We start from the raw sequence: 22,951 nt of genomic DNA, 5'->3' as shown, positions 1-22,951 counted from the left end.
TGTCTGGGTTTATAGTTCTGGGTGTACACCCCTAGTTAAGGAGGCAGTAGCAATGAGAGGAATCTTTCATGGGGAAAGGAAGAAGCTTCGACCCAGTGATGGTAAAGTGGGTGTCTCAGGCTCAAGCAAGATGGCCGTAGTCCAACTGCTCCATCTGCCTGCCTCAGTACAGCAGTCTCCCCCCCGTTAGAAGAGAGCGTGGGGCGGTACAGCAGTCTCCCCCACGTTAGAAGAGAGCGTGGGGCGGTACAGCAGTCTCCCCCTCGTTAGAAGAGAGCGTGGGGCGGTACGGCAGTCTCCCCCTCGTTAGAAGAGAGCGTGGGGCGGTACGGCAGTCTCCCCCTCGTTAGAAGAGAGCGTGGGGCGGTACAGCAGTCTCCCCCTCGTTAAGAAGAGAGCGTGGGGCGGTACAGCAGTCTCCCCCACGTTAGAAGAGAGCGTGGGGCGGTACAGCAGTCTCCCCCTCGTTAGAATAGAGCGTGGGGCGGTACAGCAGTCTCCCCCTCGTTAAGAAGAGAGCGTGGGGCGGTACAGCAGTCTCCCCCTCGTTAGAAGAGAGCGTGGGGCGGTACAGCAGTCTCCCCCTCGTTAGAAGAGAGCGTGGGGCGGTACAGCAGTCTCCCCCTCGTTAAGAAGAGAGCGTGGGGCGGTACAGCAGTCTCCCCCTCGTTAAGAAGAGAGCGTGGGGCGGTACGGCAGTCTCCCCCTCGTTAGAAGAGAGCGTGGGGCGGTACGGCAGTCTCCCCCTCGTTAGAAGAGAGCGTGGGGCGGTACAGCAGTCTCCCCCTCGTTAAGAAGAGAGCGTGGGGCGGTACAGCAGTCTCCCCCACGTTAGAAGAGAGCGTGGGGCGGTACAGCAGTCTCCCCCTCGTTAGAATAGAGCGTGGGGCGGTACAGCAGTCTCCCCCTCGTTAAGAAGAGAGCGTGGGGCGGTACAGCAGTCTCCCCCTCGTTAGAAGAGAGCGTGGGGCGGTACAGCAGTCTCCCCCTCGTTAGAAGAGAGCGTGGGGCGGTACAGCAGTCTCCCCCTCGTTAAGAAGAGAGCGTGGGGCGGTACGGCAGTCTCCCCCTCGTTAGAAGAGAGCGTGGGGCGGTACAGCAGTCTCCCCCTCGTTAAGAAGAGAGCGTGGGGCGGTACAGCAGTCTCCCCCACGTTAGAAGAGAGCGTGGGGCGGTACAGCAGTCTCCCCCTCGTTAGAATAGAGCGTGGGGCGGGACAGCAGTCTCCCCCTCGTTAAGAAGAGAGCGTGGGGCGGTACAGCAGTCTCCCCCTCGTTAGAAGAGAGCGTGGGGCGGTACAGCAGTCTCCCCCTCGTTAGAAGAGAGCGTGGGGCGGTACAGCAGTCTCCCCCTCGTTAAGAAGAGAGCGTGGGGCGGTACAGCAGTCTCCCCCTCGTTAAGAAGAGAGCGTGGGGCGGTACGGCAGTCTCCCCCTCGTTAGAAGAGAGCGTGGGGCGGTACGGCAGTCTCCCCCTCGTTAGAAGAGAGCGTGGGGCGGTACAGCAGTCTCCCCCTCGTTAAGAAGAGAGCGTGGGGCGGTACAGCAGTCTCCCCCACGTTAGAAGAGAGCGTGGGGCGGTATAGCAGTCTCCCCCTCGTTAGAATAGAGCGTGGGGCGGTACAGCAGTCTCCCCCTCGTTAAGAAGAGAGCGTGGGGCGGTACAGCAGTCTCCCCCTCGTTAGAAGAGAGCGTGGGGCGGTACAGCAGTCTCCCCCTCGTTAGAAGAGAGCGTGGGGCGGTACAGCAGTCTCCCCCTCGTTAAGAAGAGAGCGTGGGGCGGTACAGCAGTCTCCCCCTCGTTAAGAAGAGAGCGTGGGGCGGTACAGCAGTCTCCCCCTCGTTAAGAAGAGAGCGTGGGGCGGTACAGCAGTCTCCCCCTCGTTAAGAAGAGAGCGTGGGGCGGTACAGCAGTCTCCCCCTCGTTAAGAAGAGAGCGTGGGGCGGTACGGCAGTCTCCCCCTTGTTGGAAGAGAGCGTGGGGCGGTACAGCAGTCTCCCCCTCGTTAGAAGAGAGCGTGGGGCGGTACAGCAGTCTCCCCCTCGTTAGAAGAGAGCGTGGGGCGGTACAGCAGTCTCCCCCTCGTTAGAAGAGAGCGTGGGGCGGTACAGCAGTCTCCCCCTCGTTAGAAGAGAGCGTGGGGCGGTACAGCAGTCTCCCCCTCGTTAGAAGAGAGCGTGGGGCGGTACAGCAGTCTCCCCCTCGTTAGAAGAGAGCATACAGTAATAACATTGTAGTTGAATCAACATTGATGGCAACAATCCCAACCCATGAATATGACAGGGACACTGACTATAGAATAAAATACAGGTTCATTTTCCTTATTACATCCTCTTTAATATATCTTTAAAAAACGATATACAATCTGAAAGCAAAGGAGGATTTGAACTGAGGGACAGACCCTCCTGAGCCTCACAGGAAACTAGGCTAGCTGGGCCAGTAAAACAAGGAGTGTGGGGCTAGGAACCAGAGCATGCTAACAAGTCAAATCTGAACTTGTTCATTTGAAAGCACGCGCTCACACACACTAAAATACACCACCACCTGATCACATACACTTTGCCTCATGGAAACGTAAATACAATGTTTAATACAGTGATGACACTGAATGTTATGTTCCAATGTGCACACAGGCACAAAGCCAGCCCAGGCAAAGCTACACACACACACACACACACACACACACACACACACACACACACACACACACACACACACACACACACACACACACACACACACACACACACACACACACGGAGGGACAGACAGACACACAAGGACAAAGAAGAGAGCGAGACCACAGGCCCTCCCTTCAGAAAACTAATCAGAGGACTCATACACAACCTAGGAGAGGGAGAGCGCCCTGGTATTCCCCTACCTTGGGGGCAGAGGAGAACACATGAGGTGGGTGGGGCCTAAGAGGTGTGGAGGGAAAAGCAGCAGGATAGAGAGATAAAAAACAGCAGGCTTCGGCCCACGTAGGGTCCGAGTTGAATATCTCTGCCCTATATAATGCACTCACTACTTTTGACCAGGGCCTATAGGGTTGTGATTATTGGGATTATTAGGGTGCCTTTTCAGACATATCCAGAGTGAAATGGAGAATATGGGGACTGACTGGAATGGGGACTGGGTTGAATGGGGACTGGGTTGGTGGCACTTGTCATTCACATGCTGTCTGGTGAGTTGGGGGTGGGCAGGAACGAGTGACATAACAGATATGTCCTTTTTCTAGCTGTGTGTTTGCATGCACAGCCAAGTGCTGTGTGTTGTGAGAAGCTAGTTGAGTATGTTCGTTTCTCAATGTGCATGAAGGGATTGTGTGTGTGTGTGTGTGTGTGTGCGCGTGTGAGCTCGCGTGCATTTTCTTTGCAACACAAACATGGCAGGCACTAGAACTGAGAAAAACTAACAGATCATCTTTCTCTTTGATTCGCCGATTCTTAAATAACAGATAACTGGATTGATTAAATCCCGGGTCCTCACTGCCACCGGCGCCCACTCTGATTGGCTCAGACACAACGAGAAGCCCAGTCATTGGACGATCCCTGTTGTGACGGATGATTACTCTGGTCCAATAAACAAGTCCCTCCTCAAACTTTAAAAAAACGTGTTTAATCTTTCATTCTTCCAGCGACGTCTTATTGCAGTCGGGGCGTGTCAGCGGTGCGCAGCGGTTAGTTGGTTGATGAGACATTAGGGACGGGGTTCAGCTGCGCAGTCACAGACGGGGGAGGGGGGGGGGGGGAGCAGGCAGCTGGCGCAGCTGATGCAGTCATCACCTGGCGTAGTGCTTGATGTAATCCTGAACCTTATTCCGGAAATCCTCCTAGAGCAAGACACAAAAACAAAATCATCATCAAATCTTTTCTCTATCAATATCCTTGTTTCATTCATTTTTTACAAACATCTAACCCCCAATTGAACTGCTCTGAAAATCTTTAGGCCAATATACAGTGTGTTCATCAGTTGTACTACATTTATGGAGATATTCAATTTAAAAAAATGCAGTAAGCACCATCAGAGGGTTGATGCCAGTGATACAGTGGGATGAAAACATTACCCATAAACCACGCACACACAAACATGACATCCACTGCTCTGGCATCAGCCAGAACTATGAAAGAAATGGACCGCAGAGCGTCAGTCCAGCCGGCTAGGGAATACAGTCACCTAGACTGTGGAGATGGAGGTAGATATGGAGGCCACAAGAGCAGCTCTGGCTCCCTCCGAGTAAACAGCCTCCAGCAACAAGATGTCAGAGCCTGAATGGAACCCAGGAGGGCTCGGGATTCTTCACACAGCTCTGCTGGCCCGTTGCTCCATAACAAGTACCAGGCTGTAAATAACCCCAGTCTACATGGAGTCCTGAGGCACACAGTGAATGGCCCGCCTTTGCTCTGATCTGTCTGTGACCACCTCTTTTCCCCCAGCTGGCGCATCGGTCTGAATGGTGTCGGACACTTCAGTGAAGTACCTCCATTACAGGTCACGAATGGAGAGCTGAATGGAGAGCTGAATGGAGAGCTGGGGAGTTATAGCCTGGGTCCCAGTGAGTGTGTGTGCATGATATAGAGAGAATGTGTGTACTCTGTGTGTGTGCAGGGTTTAAATAAAATGAAGTCAAATCAATTCCCATGACCCCTCTGGGGACAGTGTTCCATGGCGCAGCTTGATGATGGATGGAGAGCAAAGGTGGAGCCAAGTTGGCATGGCAGTTTGATGATGGATGAAAGGGAGAGAGAGAAGTGGAGACAGGTTGGCATGGCAGTTTGATGATGGATGAAAGGGAGAGAGAGAAGTGGAGACAGGTTGGCATGGCAGTTTGATGATGGATGAAAGGCAGAGAGAGAAGTGGAGACAGGTTGGCATGGCAGTTTGATGATGGATGAAAGGCAGAGAGAGAAGTGGAGACAGGTTGGCATGGCAGTTTGATGATGGATGAAAGGGAGAGAGAGAAGTGGAGACAGGTTGGCATGGCAACGTATGTAGCGGATGGCGGCGGGCAGTAACTCAAAGCGGTTGACATGTTGGTCCCTCCTGCGTCAGCTTGCCCCCTGCCCCCTGCCCCCTGCCCTTTCCCTTTACCATGGCCAGCTATACTAAACCACACCAGCACAGCAAAGCTCAGCACAGCAACAAACACATAAAACAAAAGCCTACTTCTTTTCTCACTGGTGGTCCAGGCTTTGGGTTCGATTGGACAGGGGTAGGAAGGGGGTGGAGCCCGTTAAAAGACTACACAGCCCTGGTATCAGGAGCCAAGGGAAGTGAAGGGAGCAGCAACAGTAAACCCTCCTCCAATCTGCATAGAAACCTCCTATTGACATCAATGCATTATTTACCCATTAAGCTTCAGTTTCACAGATGCATGTTTCCCAAGATGGGATTCAGTTCTTAAGAGAATATGCTCAGAAGGAGCAGGCTTGGCCAGGGCTGGAAAAGGTCAGGTGACAACAAAGAACAAGAACAACAAAGATGCCAACCATGACGACAACTTGATGTAAAAAGGGCTTTATAAATACATTTGATAGATGTGATTTAACTTAAGGAGATAAGACCAAGACGTACTGCTTTGAAATGGAGACTACTTTAGGACAAATGTGTGTGGCTGACTTAGTTCCTCGCATACCATATAAAGAGCCTGGGCCTGCTACTCTACAGCTTACTTTACCCTCATGGAAAGACGATTAGCACTGCAGATCTCTTCTCTCTCTGTCCAACATGTTTATTTTAACCTTTATTTAACTAGCAAGTTAGTTAAGAACAAATTCCTATTTACAATGACGGCCTACACCGGCCAAACTATCCTATGGGACTCCCAATTACGTCCAGTTGTGATACAGCCTGGAATCGAACCATGGTGTCTGTAGTGACGCCTCTAGCACTGCGATGTAGGGCCTTAGACCGCCCCTCCAAAGGGGAGCTATTGCACAAAAGCTAATACAGTGCCTACAGAAAGTATTCAAACCCCTTGACTTTATCCACATTTTGTTGTTACGGACTGATTTTAGATTTTTTGGTCACTGCCTACACACAATACCCCATGATGTCAAAGTGGAATTATGATTTTCGATTTTTTGTAATACAAATTCATATAAAATTAAAAGCTGAAATATCTTGAGTCAATAAGTGTACAACCCCTTTGTTATGGTAAGCCTAAATAAGTTCAGGAGTAAAAGGATAGTGTTTAACATGATTTTTGAATGACTACCCTATTCCTGTACCCCACACATACAATTATCTGAAAGGTCCCCTAGTCGAGCAGTGAATTTCAGACACAGATTCAACCACAAAGACCAGGGACAATTTCCAATGCTCGCAAAGGGCACCTATTGGTATATGGAAAATTAAAAATGACATTGAACATCCCGTTGAGCATGGTGAAGTTATTAATTACACTTTGGATGGTGTATCAATACACCCAGTCACTACAAAGATACAGGCGTCCTTCCTAACTCAGATGCCATAGAGCAGTGGTTCCCAAACTTTTTATAGTCCTGTACCCCTTCAAATATTCAACCTCCAGCTGCATACCCCCTCTAGCACAAAGGTCAGCGCACTCGCAAACATAAGAATGAGTGTGAGTTTTTGTCACAACCCGGCTCGTGGGAAGTGACAAAGAGCTCTTATAGGACCAGGGCACAATTAATAATCAATAATATTGCTCTTTATTTAGCCATCTTACATATAAAACCTTATTTGTTCATCAAAAATTGTGAATAACTCACCACAGGTTAATGAGAAGGGTGTGCTTGAAAGGACATCCATAACTGCAGTGTTGGGTTGTATTGGAGAGAGTCTCAGTCTTACATCATTTTCCACACAGCCTGTGCCTGTATTTAGTTTTCATGCTAGTGAGGGCCGAGAATCCCCTCTCACATAGGTAGGTGGTTGATAAGGGCACCAGTGTCTTAACAGTGCGATTTGTCAAGGCAAGAAACTCTGAGCGCAGCCCAATCCAGAAATCTGGCAGTGGCTTCTGATTAAATTAAATTTTCACAGAACCGTTTGTTGCAATTTCGATGAGGATCTCTTGTTCAGATATCGGTAAGTGGACTGGAGGCAGGACATGAAAGGGATAACAAATCCAGTTGTTTGTGTCATCTGTTTCGGGAAAGTACCTGCGTAATTGCTCACCAACTCACTCAGGTGCTTCGCTACATCACATTTGACATTGTCCGTTAGCTTGAGTTCATTTGAACACAAAAAATCCTACAATGATGGAAAGACCTGTGTGTTGTCCTTGTTAATGCAGACAGAGAAGAGCTCCAACTTCTTAATCATAGCCTCAATTATGTCCCACACATTATATATAGTTGGAGAGTCCCTGTAATCCTAGATTCAGATCATTCAGGCGAGAAAAAACCTCAGGCCCTGAAGCCAGGATATGCATATAATTAATACCATTGGAAAGAAAACACTGAAGTTTGTAGAAATGTTAAAATAATGTAGGATAATATAACACAATAGATATGGTAGGAGAAAATCCAAAGACATTTTTTTCCTTCTTTTTTTTGAGAGAGACTATCCTCTTAGAATGGCAAGTAAAGGTCATATTGAGAATTTGCTCCCTGGATGCTATTCCTATGGCTTCCACAGGGTGTCAGCCGTCTATGTTCAAGGTTTCAGGCTTGTAACTTCAAAAACGAATAAGAAATATCAGTTTTAGTACAGGGACACAACAGTCTTGGATATTAGTGTTTGTGCGCACCATGAAGACAGGATGCACATACTAAAATCAGTTTCCTATTGAACATCCTTCTTTCTGTAAGAAATATTATAGTTTGATTACATTTTATGGTATGTGAGGAGTAAATAAACATATTTTGAATTGTTGAAACAAAGTTTAGGGGTAGATTTTCCGGATTCCTTTCTCTACATGTTGAATGAGTGGATTACTCAAATCGATGGAGCTAACTAAAACAGGGATATAAAGAAAGATTTTTACTAACAAAATGACACTACATGTTATAGCTGAGACCCTTGGGATGACAATTCAGAGGAATATTTTCCAAAAGTGAATATTTAAAATCGGTATTATGAAACCTGTGCCGGTGGAAAAATATTTTGATGTGGGGCTCCGTCCTAAAACAATCACATGGCATGTTTTAGCTGTAATAGCTACTGTAAATGGGACAGTGCAGTTAGATTAACAAGAATTTAAGCTTTCAGCCGATATAAGACACTTATATGTACCGACGTTTGTTGTTTCTCTAAAATCTAAATGTTTAATATACATAATTTTTATGATTATTTATTTGAATTGCGCGCCCTCCAGTTTCACCGGAAGTTGTCCCGCTAAAAGTTAACTTTTCACTGTAGTGTCCAAAACGTCTCACAAGCTGTCAGGTATTCCCTTGGCAGCAAGAGCCTCTCGGTGGATGCTGTAGTGTACCCAAGTGGCGTCGGGAGCAACTGCAAGCACTCCACTGTCTCTCTGTCATGGCTTTTGCGCTATCAGTACAGATACAGTGCCTTGCGAAAGTATTTGGCCCCCTTGAACTTTGCGACCTTTTGCCACATTTCAGGCTTCAAACATAAAGATATAAAACTGTATTTTTTTGTGAAGAATCAACAACAAGTGGGACACAATCATGAAGTGGAACGACATTTATTGGATATTTCAAACTTTTTTAACAAATCAAAAACTGAAAAATTGGGCGTGCAAAATTATTCAGCTCCTTTACTTTCAGTGCAGCAAACTCTCTCCAGAAGTTCAGTGAGGATCTCTGAATGATCCAATGTTGACCTAAATGACTAATGATAATAAATACAATCCACCTGTGTGTAATCAAGTCTCCGTATAAATGCACCTGCACTGTGATAGTCTCAGAGGTCCGTTAAAAGCGCAGAGAGCATCATGAAGAACAAGGAACACACCAGGCAGGTCCGAGATACCGTTGTGAAGAAGTTTAAAGCTGGATTTGGATACAAAAAGATTTCCCAAGCTTTAAACATCCCAAGGTGCACTGTGCAAGCGATAATATTTAAATGGAAGGAGTATCAGACCACTGCAAATCTACCAAGACCTGGCCGTCCCTCTAAACTTTCAGCTCATACAAGGAGAAGACTGATCAGAGATGCAGCCAAGAGGCCCATGATCACTCTGGATGAACTGCAGAGATCTACAGCTGAGGTGGGAGACTCTGTCCATTGGACAACAATCAGTCGTATATTGCACAAATCTGGCCTTTATGGAAGAGTGGCAAGAAGAAAGCCATTTCTTAAAGATATCCATAAAAAGTGTTGTTTAAAGTTTGCCACAAGCCACCTGGGAGACACACCAAACATGTGGAAGAAGGTGCTCTGGTCAGATGAAACCAAAATTCAACTTTTTGGCAACAATGCAAGACGTTATGTTTGGCGTAAAAGCAACACAGCTCATCACCCTGAACACACCATCCCCACTGTCAAACATGGGGGTGGCAGCATCATGGTTTGGGCTTGCTTTTCTTCAGCAGGGACAGGGAAGATGGTTAAAATTGATGGGAAGATGGATGGAGCCAAATACAGGACCATTCTGGAAGAAAACCTGATGGAGTCTGCAAAAGACCTGAGACTGGGACGGAGATTTGTCTTCCAACAAGACAATGATCCAAAACATGAAGCTAAATCTACAATGGAATGGTTCAAAAATAAATATATCCAGGTGTTAGAATGGCCAAGTCAAAGTCCAGACCTGAATCCAATCGAGAATCTGTGGAAAGAACTGAAAACTGCTGTTCACAAATGCTCTCCATCCAACCTCACTGAGCTCGAGCTGTATTGCAAGGAGGAATGGGAAAACATTTCAGTCTCTCGATGTGCAAAACTGATAGAGACATACCCCAAGCGACTTACAGCTGTAATCGCAGCAAAAGGTGGCGCTACAAAGTATTTTACTTAAGGGGGCTGAATAATTTTGCACGCCCAATTTTTCAGTTTTTGATTTGTTAAAAAAGTTTGAAATATCCAATAAATGTCGTTCCACTTCATGATTGTGTCCCACTTGTTGTTGATTCTTCACAAAAAAATACAGTTTTATATCTTCACGTTTGAAGCCTGAAATGTGGCAAAAGGTCGCAAAGTTCAAGGGGGCCGAATACTTTCGCAAGGCACTGTACCAACAAATTTTTTTTTATTTAACCAGGCAAGTCAGTTAAGAACAAATTCTTATTTTCAATGACGGCCTAGGAACAGGGGGTTAACTGCCGTTCTGCCTGTTCAGGGGCAGAACGACAGATTTGTACCTTGTCAGCTCGGGGGTTTGAACTTGCAACCTTCCGGTTACTAGTCCAACGCTCTAACCACTAGGCTACCCTGCCGGCCCTTGACCACCAAAGTCCATTTGACGTCACCAAGCTGTCCAGTACTTAAAAAATATAATCTCATGTTGTTCTGGCTTCCAGTGGATTGCAGAAGAGGTCTTCCTTAATTGACCTCCCATAAACATAAACGGACATACACCAGGAGCTGTGCCAGGCCCGCCACATCTGTTGACTCATCCAGCTGTAACGCATAGCTTGTATGCAAAGCTGGAATTGTTTCAAAACATCTCATGCCAAGTCACTGATGCGTCGTGAAACAGTGTTGTTTGATGAAGTAACTGTCTAACTTTTTTTGGCCTTTTCCCCCAGCATTGTCCCAGCCATATCGGCGGCAGCAGGAATAATTAAGTCCTCCACAATAGTATGGGGCTTGCCTGTCCTGGACACTCGGGAGCTCACCATACGATGCTTCTAGCCCCTTCTTATTAATGGTATCTGTTGATTTTATACGTGTTACTACTCAAAAGTTGTGTAAATTCTCACTCAAAAAACTCCCGTGGAGTTATGTTTAGTTTCTAAATGTCTGCGCAAGAGTGAAGGTTTCCTGCGAGAGAGTAACGGTTAATGTGATTGGATGTTAATTATTTGACAAGACTACCTGTATTTGACATTGTGTTGTTACTTCGCTGAACACTAGATGGTTAAAATGTATTTTTGGCAGTGAAACGAGGCTACTCAGGTGAGAAAAAAACCTCACCCAAATGTATCGCCCCGTTGGAAAATATAAACGTACTGCATGAATATTTTTATGTGAATCACATTTTTATTTGGCGTACCCCTGACGGCAAGGAAACCGCTCAGGGATTTCACCATGAGGCCAACGGTGACTTTAAAACAGTTACAGAGTTTAATGGCTGTGATAGGAGAGAACTGAGGATGGATCAACAGCATTGTAGTTACTCCACAATTCTAACCTCATTGACAGAGTGAAAAGGAAGCCTGTACAGAATAATACTATTCCAAAACATGCATCCTGTTTGCAACAAGGCAATAAAGTAATACTGCAAAAAAATGTGGCAAAGCAATTCACTTTTTGTCCTGAATACAAATCAAATTTTATTGATCACATTCACATGGCTAGTAGATGTTAATGCGAGTGTAGCGAAATGCTTGTGCTTCTAGTTCTGACAATGCAGTAATATCTAACAAGTAATCTAACAATTTCACAACAACTACCTAATACACACAAGTGTAAAGGGATGAATAAGAACATGTACATATAAATATAGGGATGAGCGATGGCTGTGCGGCACAGGCAAGATGCAGTAGATGGTATAGAGTACAGTATATACATATGAGATGAGTGATGAATGACATGTAACCATTATTAAAGTGCCGTTATTAAAGTGACTAATGATAAGCACAGGCAAGATGCAGTAGATGGTATAGAGTACAGCATATACATATCAGATGAGTAATGTAGGATATGTAAACATTATTAAAGCGGCATTGTTTAAAGTGGCTAGTGATACCTTTATTAAGTCCATTTATTAAAGTGGCCAGAGATTTGAGTCTGTATGTTGACAGCAGCCTCTCCATGTTAGTGATGGCTGTTTAACATTCTGATGGCCTTGAGATAGAATCTGTTTTTCAGTCTCTCGGTCCCAGCTTTGATGCACCTGTACTGACCTCGCCTTCTGGATGATAGTGGGGTGAACAGGCAGTGGCTCGGGTGGTTGTTGTCCTTGATGATCTTTTTGGCCTTCCTGTGACATCGGGTGCTGAAGGTGTGCTGGAGGGCAGGTAGTTTGCACCCGGTGATGCTTTGTGCAGACTGCACTGCCCTCTGGAGAGTCTTGCGGTTGAGGGCAGTGCAGTTGCTGTACCAGGTGGTGATACAGCCCGACAGGATGCTCTCGATTGTGCATCTGTAAAGGTTTGTGATTGTTTTAGGTGACAAGCCAAATTTCTTCAGCCTCCTGAGGTTGAAGAGGCGCTGTTGCGCCTTCTTCACCACGCTGTCTGTGTGGGTGGACCATTTCAGTTTGTCCGTGATGTGTACGCCGAGGAACTTAAAACTTTCCACCTTCTCCACTACTGTCCTGTCGATGTGGATGGATGGGGGGGGGGGGGGGGGGGTGCTGCATCTGCTGTTTCCTGAAGTCCACGATCATCTCCTTTATTTTGTTGAGTGAGAGGTTGTTTTCCTGACACCACACTCTGAGGGCCTTCACCTCCTCCCTGTAGGCCGTCTTGTCATTGTTGGTAATCAAGCCTACCACTGTAGTGTCGTCTGCAATCTTGATGATTGAGTTGGAAGCGTGCATGGCCACGTAGTCATGGGTGAACAGGGAGTACAGGAGAGGGCTAAGAACGCACCCTTGTGGGACCCCAATGTTGAGGATCAGCGGGGTGGAGATGTTGTTTCCGCCCTTCACCACCTGGGGACAGCCTGTCAGAAGGTCCAGGACCCATATGCACATGGTGGGGTCGAGACCCAGGGTCTCAAGCTTAATGACAGGTTTGGAGGGTACTATGGTATTAAATGTTGAACTGTAGTCAATGAACAGCATTCAAACATAGGTATTCCTCTTGTCCAGGTGGGATAGGGCAGTGTGATGGTGATTGCATCTTCAGTGGACCTATTGGTGCGGTAAGCAAATTGGAGTGGGTCTAGGGTATCAGCAGGTCCTTGACTAGTCTCTCAAAGCACTTCATGATGACAGAGAAGTTGCACGAATGCTGCCATCAATCCACGGTTTCTGGTTAGGAAATGTTTTAATAGTCACAGTGGGTATGAAATCACAGATGCACTTGCTAATAAACTCGCTCACTGAGTCAGCGTATACATCAATGTTGTTGTCTGAGGCTATCCAGAACATATCCCAGCTGTGACAATAATCAAAGAGAATTCTCTTGGAAGATAATGCGGTTGCATTTGATTGTAAGAATTTCTAGGTCAGCTGAACAAAATGACTTAAGTTCCTGTATGTTATTGTGATTGCACCATAAGGCATACACCCCTGCCCTTCTTCTTACCAGAGATTTTTGTTTGTATCTGTCGGCGCGATGCATGAAGAAACCGTATGGCTGTACCGACTCTGACAACATATCCCAAGTGAGCCATTTTTTCTGTGAAACAGAGAATGTTACAATCTCTGATGTCTCTCTGGAAGGCAACTTGTGCCCTAATTTCGTCCACCTTGTTATCTAGAGATTGGACATCGGCGAGTAATATGCTCGGGAGTGGTGGATGGTGTGCTCGCCGCCTGAGTCTGACCAGTAGGCCGCTCCGTCTGCCTCTCCTACGGCGACCTCATTGTTTTGGGTTGGCCTCTGGGATAAGATCCCATGTCCAAGGTGGAGGCCCGAACGGGAAAGACGTATCCCTGGTCGTAATGTTGGTAAGTTGTCATCACTTTTATATCCAATAGTTCTTCCCGGCTATATGTAATAACACTTGAGATTTCCTGAGCTAACAATGTAAGAAATAATACATTAAATAATACATTAAAAAAAATAATAATAATTGGACCTGAAGCGAGGCGACCATCTCTGTCGGCGCAGGTTGTAATGGTTAAGGACTGGGGAATTTTCAAAATAAATAAATAAATGGAATGGAGCTAAGCACAGGCAAAATCCTAGAGGATAAACTGGTTCAGCCTGCTTTTCACCAGACAGTGGGAGATTAATTCACCTTTCAGCAGGACAATAACCTAAAACACAAGGCCAAATCTACACTAGTTGCTTACCAAGTGAATGCTCCTAAGTGGCTGAGTTACAGTTTTGACTTAAATCTAGGGTTGCACATTTTGGGGAATATTCAAAGGTGGAAACTTTCAGTGGGAATTAACGGGAATATATGCAAATTAATATTAACACAATTTAAATGTAGATGTTTTTTGCATTGGATATATTTACCATATCATATGGAGACAGAAACAAATATTTAATCATAAGTAGACATAATTGCAAATTATTAAATCCTTCCAATAGAAATAAAAAAACGATTTAGTTATGAATTGAACTTTAATTAAATGAGTTGACTCTTCACATGGGATGATTTCACTGAACAAAAAGGGAATATTGAATGATCCCCAATGATCCATCACATCTCCCAAAAAACGTTTTCAACATACATCTGTAAAATGATAGTCTAGAAACTAAAGCTTTGGTTGTCTTCCTCTCAGGCTTCCATATCTTCTCCCTGGACCTCCTGAATGTCCACCTCTTGAACATCAGATTCTGAGGCCTCATCTTCACTGTCACTTTCCAACCTTGTTGAGGATGGCTCGTTGTCAGGCTCAAAAAGCCTCAAATTTGCCCAGATGGCCACAAATTTTTCAACCCTTGTATTGGTCAGCCTGTTGCGTACTTTGGTGTGTGTGTTCCCAAACAAGGACCAGAAGCGCTCTGAGGTGGCTGCTGAGGGTGGGATTTGGAGGATGATGATGGAGGCAACAGGGGAAAGAGCCTCAGGTCCACAAAGTCCCTTCAACCAGGTGTCGGATGAGATATGTTGGCACGACTGCCATATTGCATCTCCATCCCAAAGCCCTTGCTTGGAAGTGTACTTCGCCAGACTGCCAAGAACCTTGCCCTCATCCAGGCCAAGGTGGCGAGACACGGTAGTGATAACACCATAGGACTTGTTGACCTCTGCACCAGACAGGATGCTCTTGCCAGCATACTTGAGGTCCAACATGTACGCTGCAGTGTGTATGGGCTTTAGGAAGAAGGCTTCACGCTTTTTCATGTATTTCAGAACTGCAGTTTCCTCTGCTTGGAGCAACAATGAAGTGGGCAGGGCAGTATGGATTTCTTCTCTTACATCTACAAGCAGAGACTGAACATCAGACAGGTTGGCATTGTCTCCCTCAATCCGTGCAGTGGCTACTGCTATAGGTTTCAGGAGTTTCAGGCTGCTTACCACTCTCTCCCAAAATACGTCATCCAGGAGGATCCTCTTGATGGGGCTGGCCATATCGGCAGACTGTGATATGGCCATTTCTTGGAGAGACTCCTTTCCCTCCAGGAAACTGTCAAAGCATTGTCTGTCACCAGTGCAAATACCTTCTGTAGTTCAAGGTCATTGATGACTGCCTTCAGCTCATCTACAATGTAGAGACCGGTGTGTTTGTTGTCCCTTGTGTCTGTGCTCTTGTAGAATACTGGTTGAGGGGTGGAGATGATGTAGTTAATTATTCCTAGCCCACGAACATTCAACCACCCATCAGAGATGATTGCAATACAGTCTGCTTTCTCTATGATTTGCTTGACCTTCACTTGAGCTCTGTTGAACTCTACATCCAGCAAATTAGTAGATTAAGCATGTCTGGTTGGAGGGGTGTATGCTGGGCGAAGAACATTCAGAAATCTCTTCCATTACGCATTGCCTATGAGCATCAGAGGTGAACCAGTTGCATACACACCTCTAGCAAGACATTAATCAGCATTTCTGACTACTTTCCTCCACGGAGTCAAAAAAACATCTGATTCCAGGAGGACCATGAGCTGTTGAACTCTGTTGAACTCTGCATCCAGCAAATGAGTAGATCAAGCATGTCTGGTTGGGGGGCTGTCTGGTTGGAGGGCTGGACCATGAGCTGTTGCTATCGATAAGATGTCTGATTCATCATTTTCACCTCAAATAGAAGTAGAGGGACTTTTGTCAGAGGTTGCTTGTTGTGGGCGAGGAGGGAACTTTATGCACTTGGCCAGATGATTCTGCAGCTTTGTTGCATTCTTCACATATGATTTGGCACAGTATTTGCATATGTACACAGCTTTTCCTTCTACATTAGCTGCAGTGAAACGTCTCCACAGATCAGATAGTGTCCGTGGCATTTTCCTGTAAAGATTAGAAGAAAAAATGTTTAAAAAAAAACCCTAATACAATTCCATGTACAGATAAATAGTTAAGCAGTTATCTTACAAAGGAGTTGTTTAATCTAAATGTTTTAAAATGAAACATGTATGAAACAGGTGAATTAACACTCCTCAGTTAGCAGGCTCAAGCAAGCTAAAACCCACATGGTAGCAAAAAATTAACTAGCAGAAATTGCTAAGTTAGAAATGATTTAAAACACACTTTGCTGCAGGCTACTATTTACTAGTTAACAAGAAATTACGTCATAAAATATATTCACCCCATCCAGTATTGTAATCAAAACTTACCAGAAAGCATGTAGTCCTTGGCTCAGACAGTGTAGTAGTAGTGTGGGGTCAATAGCATCTCATTAGTGTGCAAGATCTTGAGAGATCAGCTGTACATGTGATGGAAGAATGCACTGTGAATGCAGAGGGTTGCAATTCCATTGAATTGGGGATAGTTTAACCAAAATACGCCACAAGACCTAGAATTGCCTTGTGTATCCCACAAAAAAAGGTTCACTGTTATGAACTACCCTTTTTGAATTATTTAAGCAACATTTCCGGGCTTAAAAATGACGTAAATTTACTGGAAAGTTTCAGACTCTTTGCAACCCTACTTACAAATCTATGGCAATACCTTAAAATGGTTGTCTAGCAATGATCAACAACAACAACCAATTTAACAGAGCTTGAAGAATTTTGAAAATAATCATGGGCAAATGTTGTACAATCCAGATGTGAAAAGCTCTTAGAGACTTACCCAAACAGACTCATAGCTGGAATCACCCTTAGAGACTTACCCAAAAAGACTCACAGCTGGAATCACCCTTAGAGACTTACCCAAACAGACTCACAGCTGGAATCACTCTGAGAGACTTACCCAAAAAGACTCACAGCTGGAATCACCCGTAGAGACTTACCCAGACAGACTCACAGCTGGAATCACCCTTAGAGACTTACCCAAAAAGACTCACAGCTGGAATCACCCTTAGAGACTTACCCAAAAAGACTCACAGCTGGAATCACCCGTAGAGACTTACCCAAAAAGACTCACAGCTAGAATCACCCTTAGAGACTTACCCAGACAGACTCACAGCTGGAATCACCCTTAGAGACTTACCCAAAAAGACTCACAGCTGGAATCACCCTTAGAGACTTACCCAAAAAGACTCACAGCTGGAATCACCCTTAGAGACTTACCCAAAAAGACTCACAGCTGGAATCACCCTTAGAGACTTACCCAAACAGACTCACAGCTGGAATCACTCTGAGAGACTTACCCAAAAAGACTCACAGCTGGAATCACCCTTAGAGACTTACCCAAAAAGACTCACAGCTGGAATCACCCGTAGAGACTTACCCAAAAAGACTCACAGCTAGAATCACCCATAGAGACTTACCCAGACAGACTCACAGCTGGAATCACCCTTAGAGACTTACCCAAAAAGACTCACAGCTGGAATCACCCTTAGAGACTTACCCAAAAATACTCACAGCTGGAATCACCCTTAGAGACTTACCCAGACAGACTCACAGCTGGAATCACCCTTATAGACTTACCCAAAAAGACTCACAGCTGGAATCACCCTTAGAGACTTACCCAAAAAGACTCACAGCTGGAATCACCCGTAGAGACTTACCCAAAAAGACTCACAGCTAGAATCACCCTTAGAGACTTACCCAGACAGACTCACAGCTGGAATCACCCTTAGAGACTTACCCAAAAAGACTCACAGCTGGAATCACCCTTAGAGACTTACCCAAAAAGACTCACAGCTGGAATCACCCTTAGAGACTTACCCAAAAAGACTCACAGCTAGAATCACCCTTAGAGACTTACCCAAAAAGACTCACAGCTGGAATCACCCGTAGAGACTTACCCAAAAAGACTCACAGCTGGAATCACCCTTAGAGACTCACCCAAAAAGACTCACAGCTGGAATCACCCTTAGAGACTCACCCAAAAAGACTCACAGCTGGAATCACCCTTAGAGACTTACCCAAAAAGACTCACAGCTGGAATTGCTGCCAAAGGTGCTTCTACAAAGTTGGGCTGTGAATGCTTACGGAAATGAGATATTTTTGCATTTCATTTTTAATAAATGAACAAACATTTCTAAAAAAAAACATGTTTCCACTTGGTCATTATTGGGTAGTGTGTGCATATGGGTGAGCATTTTTTTATTTTTTTTATCAATTTTGAATTCAGACTGTAACATAACAACATGTGGAATAAGTCAAGAGGTATGAATACTTCCTGAAGGCTCTACTCCCTGTAAATCCACTCTAAACTGTGGATGAAAATCACTGTCAGTTGAAAACCTGCTATTTGAGTCATAATCTACTGCATCTCATCAGTCCTTAGTGAAAGCCATATAAATTCCCCTTTAAACAGTAATACCTCAAACAATGACTGGGGACCAGTTTTACAGAAGGGACAGTTTTACTGAGAGATTATGACGTCTGTCTGTTACGTGGTCATTCCTTAGTGAACTGAACCATGTCACCAATCCTACCCAATTAGCTCATCCTGCCAGCAGGCAGGTACACCAGTGTTCAAAACACCTCTTCAAGAGGTAAATTAATGAATGCAAATGGTTGTCCTTCCCCTTGGGTGGAACGTGGTACAGCTTTCTAGTCCGACTAGAGCAGCAGAGCAAAGCACACAGCATTAAGTTAAAGAGCCCTCAGCACAGCTAAGCAGACAGAACAGACTTAGAACTAACAGAACTGGAACCTCGGAACACACTGAGCTCTCCAAGCTGAGACCCCCGGGGATTCCTGTGCTGCACCCCCATCCTACCCCTGCCCCCTCCAACCCCCCGCTCCCCCTCTTGCATAACACTGCAGCCCGCTAAATATTTTGGCAGTAACTCAGTGAGCCAAGTGCAGCACAGAGTATTAAATAGCCCCATGTAATTATGCTTATTAATATGACCCATTATAAATGTGAGGGGTGTCTGGTGGATTGTGGAGCTTTGGCTAAGCTGATTGGGCCATGCCTTTCTTCCCTGGCTAATTGCCTTTTGATACACCTCCATATGCAGTGTTACAAAGTGTTATAGTATTAGGCTTTACTACGACTGATCATCATCATCATCATCATCATGGAGATGAATGATGACATTCAGAACAGCTCAGATGTACACTCAGCAGACAGTTTATTAGGTACACCACTCCATTCTCTAAAATGGTTCGCTCCTACAGACAGTGAAAGACTCTGCATGGTCAATCCGATGTCTGCAGTGTTCGTACAGGATTCACTGTGAAACGGCCTCTGTAAAAGTCAGGGCATTCATACTTCTTGCGCTTCGCAGAGCTGTTGTGAAGGAAGTTGTCAAGAAAGTGAGTGTGTGTTTATACAGGACCTCCTGCCCCCACCTACCGTCAACCAATCATGTCAGTGCGGAGCTACACAGAGCCCGCCGCATTGCTACAAAAATTGGGAGGCGCATGGCAGTAAAGGGCTCGATTTGGCCTCTGCAAGCCTCCAGAGGCTCCACAATTGCATCACATCCTCCATGCTGCGCCTCCGGACAACATTACCGGATCAAGCATAAATCAGCTGTGAGTCACGTCAGACATTGAGGCATTCAGTTAGATTGAACGTAAGAATGGGCAACACAAGTGACCTACGTGACTTTGAACGTGGTTCTGTATGATAGTACCTCAGAAACAGCTGACCTCCTGGGCTTTTCACACACGACAGTGTCTAGGGTTTACAGAGAATGGTGCGGCAGACAAAAAACATCCAGTCATCGGCAGTCCTGTAGGCGAAAACGGCTCGCAGAATGAGAGGTCGAAGGAGAATGGCAAGAATCGTGCAAGCTAACAGGCGGGCCACAAACAGACAAATAACGGCGCAGTACAACAGTGGTGTGCAGAACGACATCTCAGAACGCACAAGTCGTCGGTCCTTGTCACATTAGGCTATTGCAGCAGATGACCACACCGGGTTCCACTCCTATCAACTAAAAACAAGAAGAAGCAGCACTGGACAATTGAGGCATGGAAAAATATTGCCTGGTTCGATGAATCAAGCTGATGGCAGTCAGAGACCATGGACCCAACCTGCCTGGTGTCAACGGTACAGGCTGGTGGAGGTGGTGTACTGGTGTGGGGAATGTTTTCTTGGCACACGTTAGGTCATTTGATAACAATTTCCATGCCACAAAGATTTCAGGCTGTTCTGGTGGCAAAGGGGGGGGGGGGGGGGGTCCGACCCAGTACTAGATGGGTGTACCTAATAAACTGTCCATTGAGAGTACAATGCAATGTCCTCAAACGACTTCAAAAGTAAAACTGGAGTGACTCAACATAATCATGCAGACTTGTAAACCATTTTCCTCAGGGAATAAGTAAAAATGACATACTGTCCCTCCCCTGGTAGAGAATACAGGGAAAGAGACAAGCAGAATTTCCTGTCAGATCTCATCAATGTCAGTGTTCAGACTCCCAGGCGATGATTGAGTGAGCTGTCATTGATACGGCACGTTTGTTTATTAGACTCAGATGGGAGAGATGACATTATTTGGTTTGGCTATATAGAAGTTTTCAGACACAAAAATGACCAATCATGGGATTCAGTGACCCTGTGACATTAATTTCTTACACCAAACAAGGTAACGTCAGGACACAGGCCTGCATGGCTCCTCTTCTCTCCTCCCTAACCAGGCAGCGATAACAGGTGACTTGATCTTTTTACTTAGTGAGGAGCACGTCATCCAGAGATGTTCTATACTCCTCTCTATTTTGGGACAGTTTGAACCATCTGCAGAGTGAGAGACCCTCAAACACTCACTCCCCCTCCAGTCTAAATAGTCTGATAGCCCAAACTGGATGTGTACTGTCCAGATGGGACCAGACTGCCCAGCATTAATATGATTCTGCTGTAAACTGCTCGTCTCTCCTGACGCCACTGTGTGCACCACAGGCAGGAAGCAACATATATCATATCAGTGTTGCAACAGGGCTTCCTGGGTAGTGGAACACTACCGTGTCTGGTACACCCTATCAACTCAGAGGCCCAGGCATGCTGTACACCACTATTGCTGCAGGCAGGAGCAGCAGTATGGTTATGTAACGGTAATCACCTCACCTGAACACCATCTCAGTAGAGGCTGTCATGATAGGCAGCGGAAGGAATGGAGGGATGGATGGAGAGGTGGATGGGATGATGAAAAGGAGGGGGTGGCCGATAGAGAGATAGATCTGTGGTGAGAAAGGAGACCTCACAGCACTCATTTTTCACTTTTAATCACTGTTAATCCCCTCTACCGCCACAGCAGGGCTAGTGAGAAAACATTCTGGAGGCCAATGGCTCAGCTGGTAGATGGGATCGATTCAGGTCAGATCTGGTCAGGGTTGAAGGTGGCCTACAGCCACCAAGTTAAACACTAGACAGACAGTATGACATCACACAGGTCAGATAGTGATTTCACAGAATGAACGAAAATAACTACTTCTGCACCATCCAGATTTTCACTTCATGAAACAGACATACATGGCGTAAATGACCACTGTGTAGAACCATGTAGAACCAATACAATGCAGAACCATGTAATGTAGAACCATGAAGAACCAGATCGGACATGCAAACAAACAGTTGGCTAATTGGCTATTAATCCACAGTGAGACAAACTGGCCCTGTGTTGGATGGAGATCCATAGACTTGCATTAGGATGCAGTCAGAAGACCACAGGGTTCCTCATGGTTCCTCAGAAGAACCTTGTGGAAAGGCTTCTCTAAGCCATCGGACCGGGGCTCATTAATGGTGCAGAATGGCTGATCATGCTAGAGTGACTTATCACTGGAAATGTTGCTGTAAGTTTGCTGTGGCCAACTTTAAAATCAACCGTTTTCTGTGGCATTGCCACAGCTAGGTGAATACCACATTGACATGTCAACATATAGGTCCAATATTATTTTGTGTTTGTTAAAAAACATACAGTATGAAGGTCAAGACAGACATCTCGCCTGGCTAATCAACGGTTTCATTAGGCGCTATAGTTTTAAGGTCAACGATCAAATAGCAGTCTATTCCGTTATGGTATGTTCCATCTCTCACACAGAACTACTGTATGACCCCCATGGAGGTGTCCTGTCCACTCTGAAAGAGGGAGGTAGAGGGAGAGAGATGAGGGGAGAAAGGAAAGAGAGAGTGTGAAAGAGACAGAGAAAGTGAAAGAGCGCAAGAGAGAGCGAGAGAGTTTGAGTCCCAGCTGCCTGTGAAGAGACACCACAGGGGAGTCAGTAAGCAGGGTAACTGATGCATCAGTATGGTCGTTACATGGTCATTTAGCATTCGTGAGGCAGACGTGCTATGTGGCGGACGTGTGAGTTGTGGTTCCCCAGTTCCCTCCTGCACAGTGACTTGGTGTTGTCGGCATGCCACAGCTACAGAGTCAGGGGAGACCCAGAGATTGGACACTCCTCACGCCGAGAACCACAGACTGTGGACATCACAGCAGGGGGTGGGAGGGGGTGGGAGAGGCAGCTGGGACAACTACTACAGAGCTGTGGTAGTGTGAGGAAGCGTGTACAATGTTCCCTCTAAGCTGCACGCGCACCCCGAGACTGTCACGCAGAACAAATACTCTATCAGCCCACAGAGAGAAGCATGATATTGAACTTCACTCTTTCTAGAGTTTTCCCTGTTAGTTAACACTATCAATGTTCCCTTTACTGTGGTAATTGTGATCGAATCCACACAATATTATCCACTTTGAATGCAACATACCGAAACAAAACAAGCTACGCAATAGATATTCCAGAACGCATCGGAGTAGGATTATATTGCATTAACACACATGACTCAGCCCGTAC

At 45.7% G+C, this 22,951-nt stretch overlaps 1 protein-coding gene across 13 annotated transcripts in view; it reads right to left on the bottom strand.

The window, feature by feature from the left end:
- Positions 1-22,951, bottom strand: part of LOC110501860 (NEDD8-conjugating enzyme UBE2F) — a 99,001-nt gene that overhangs the window by 3,774 nt on the left and 72,276 nt on the right. For 5 of the 13 annotated variants that reach the window (XM_036959292.2, XM_090216172.1, XM_090216174.1 and 2 more), the window contains one exon: positions 3,785-3,831. In XM_036959292.2, the coding sequence (XP_036815187.2) occupies positions 3,785-3,831 (47 nt within the window). Of the gene's footprint in view, positions 1-2,314; positions 3,832-22,951 lie in introns of those variants that run through there. The other 8 variants (XR_016490656.1, XR_016490653.1, XR_016490654.1 and 5 more) reach the window with 4 other exon arrangements.

This window comes from Oncorhynchus mykiss, chromosome 22, assembly GCF_057628025.1.
Source record: "Oncorhynchus mykiss isolate SJ-2025 chromosome 22, ASM5762802v1, whole genome shotgun sequence".
NCBI classification, from domain to species: Eukaryota; Metazoa; Chordata; class Actinopteri; order Salmoniformes; family Salmonidae; genus Oncorhynchus; species Oncorhynchus mykiss.
This window is presented reverse-complemented; position numbering and strand designations above follow the sequence as displayed.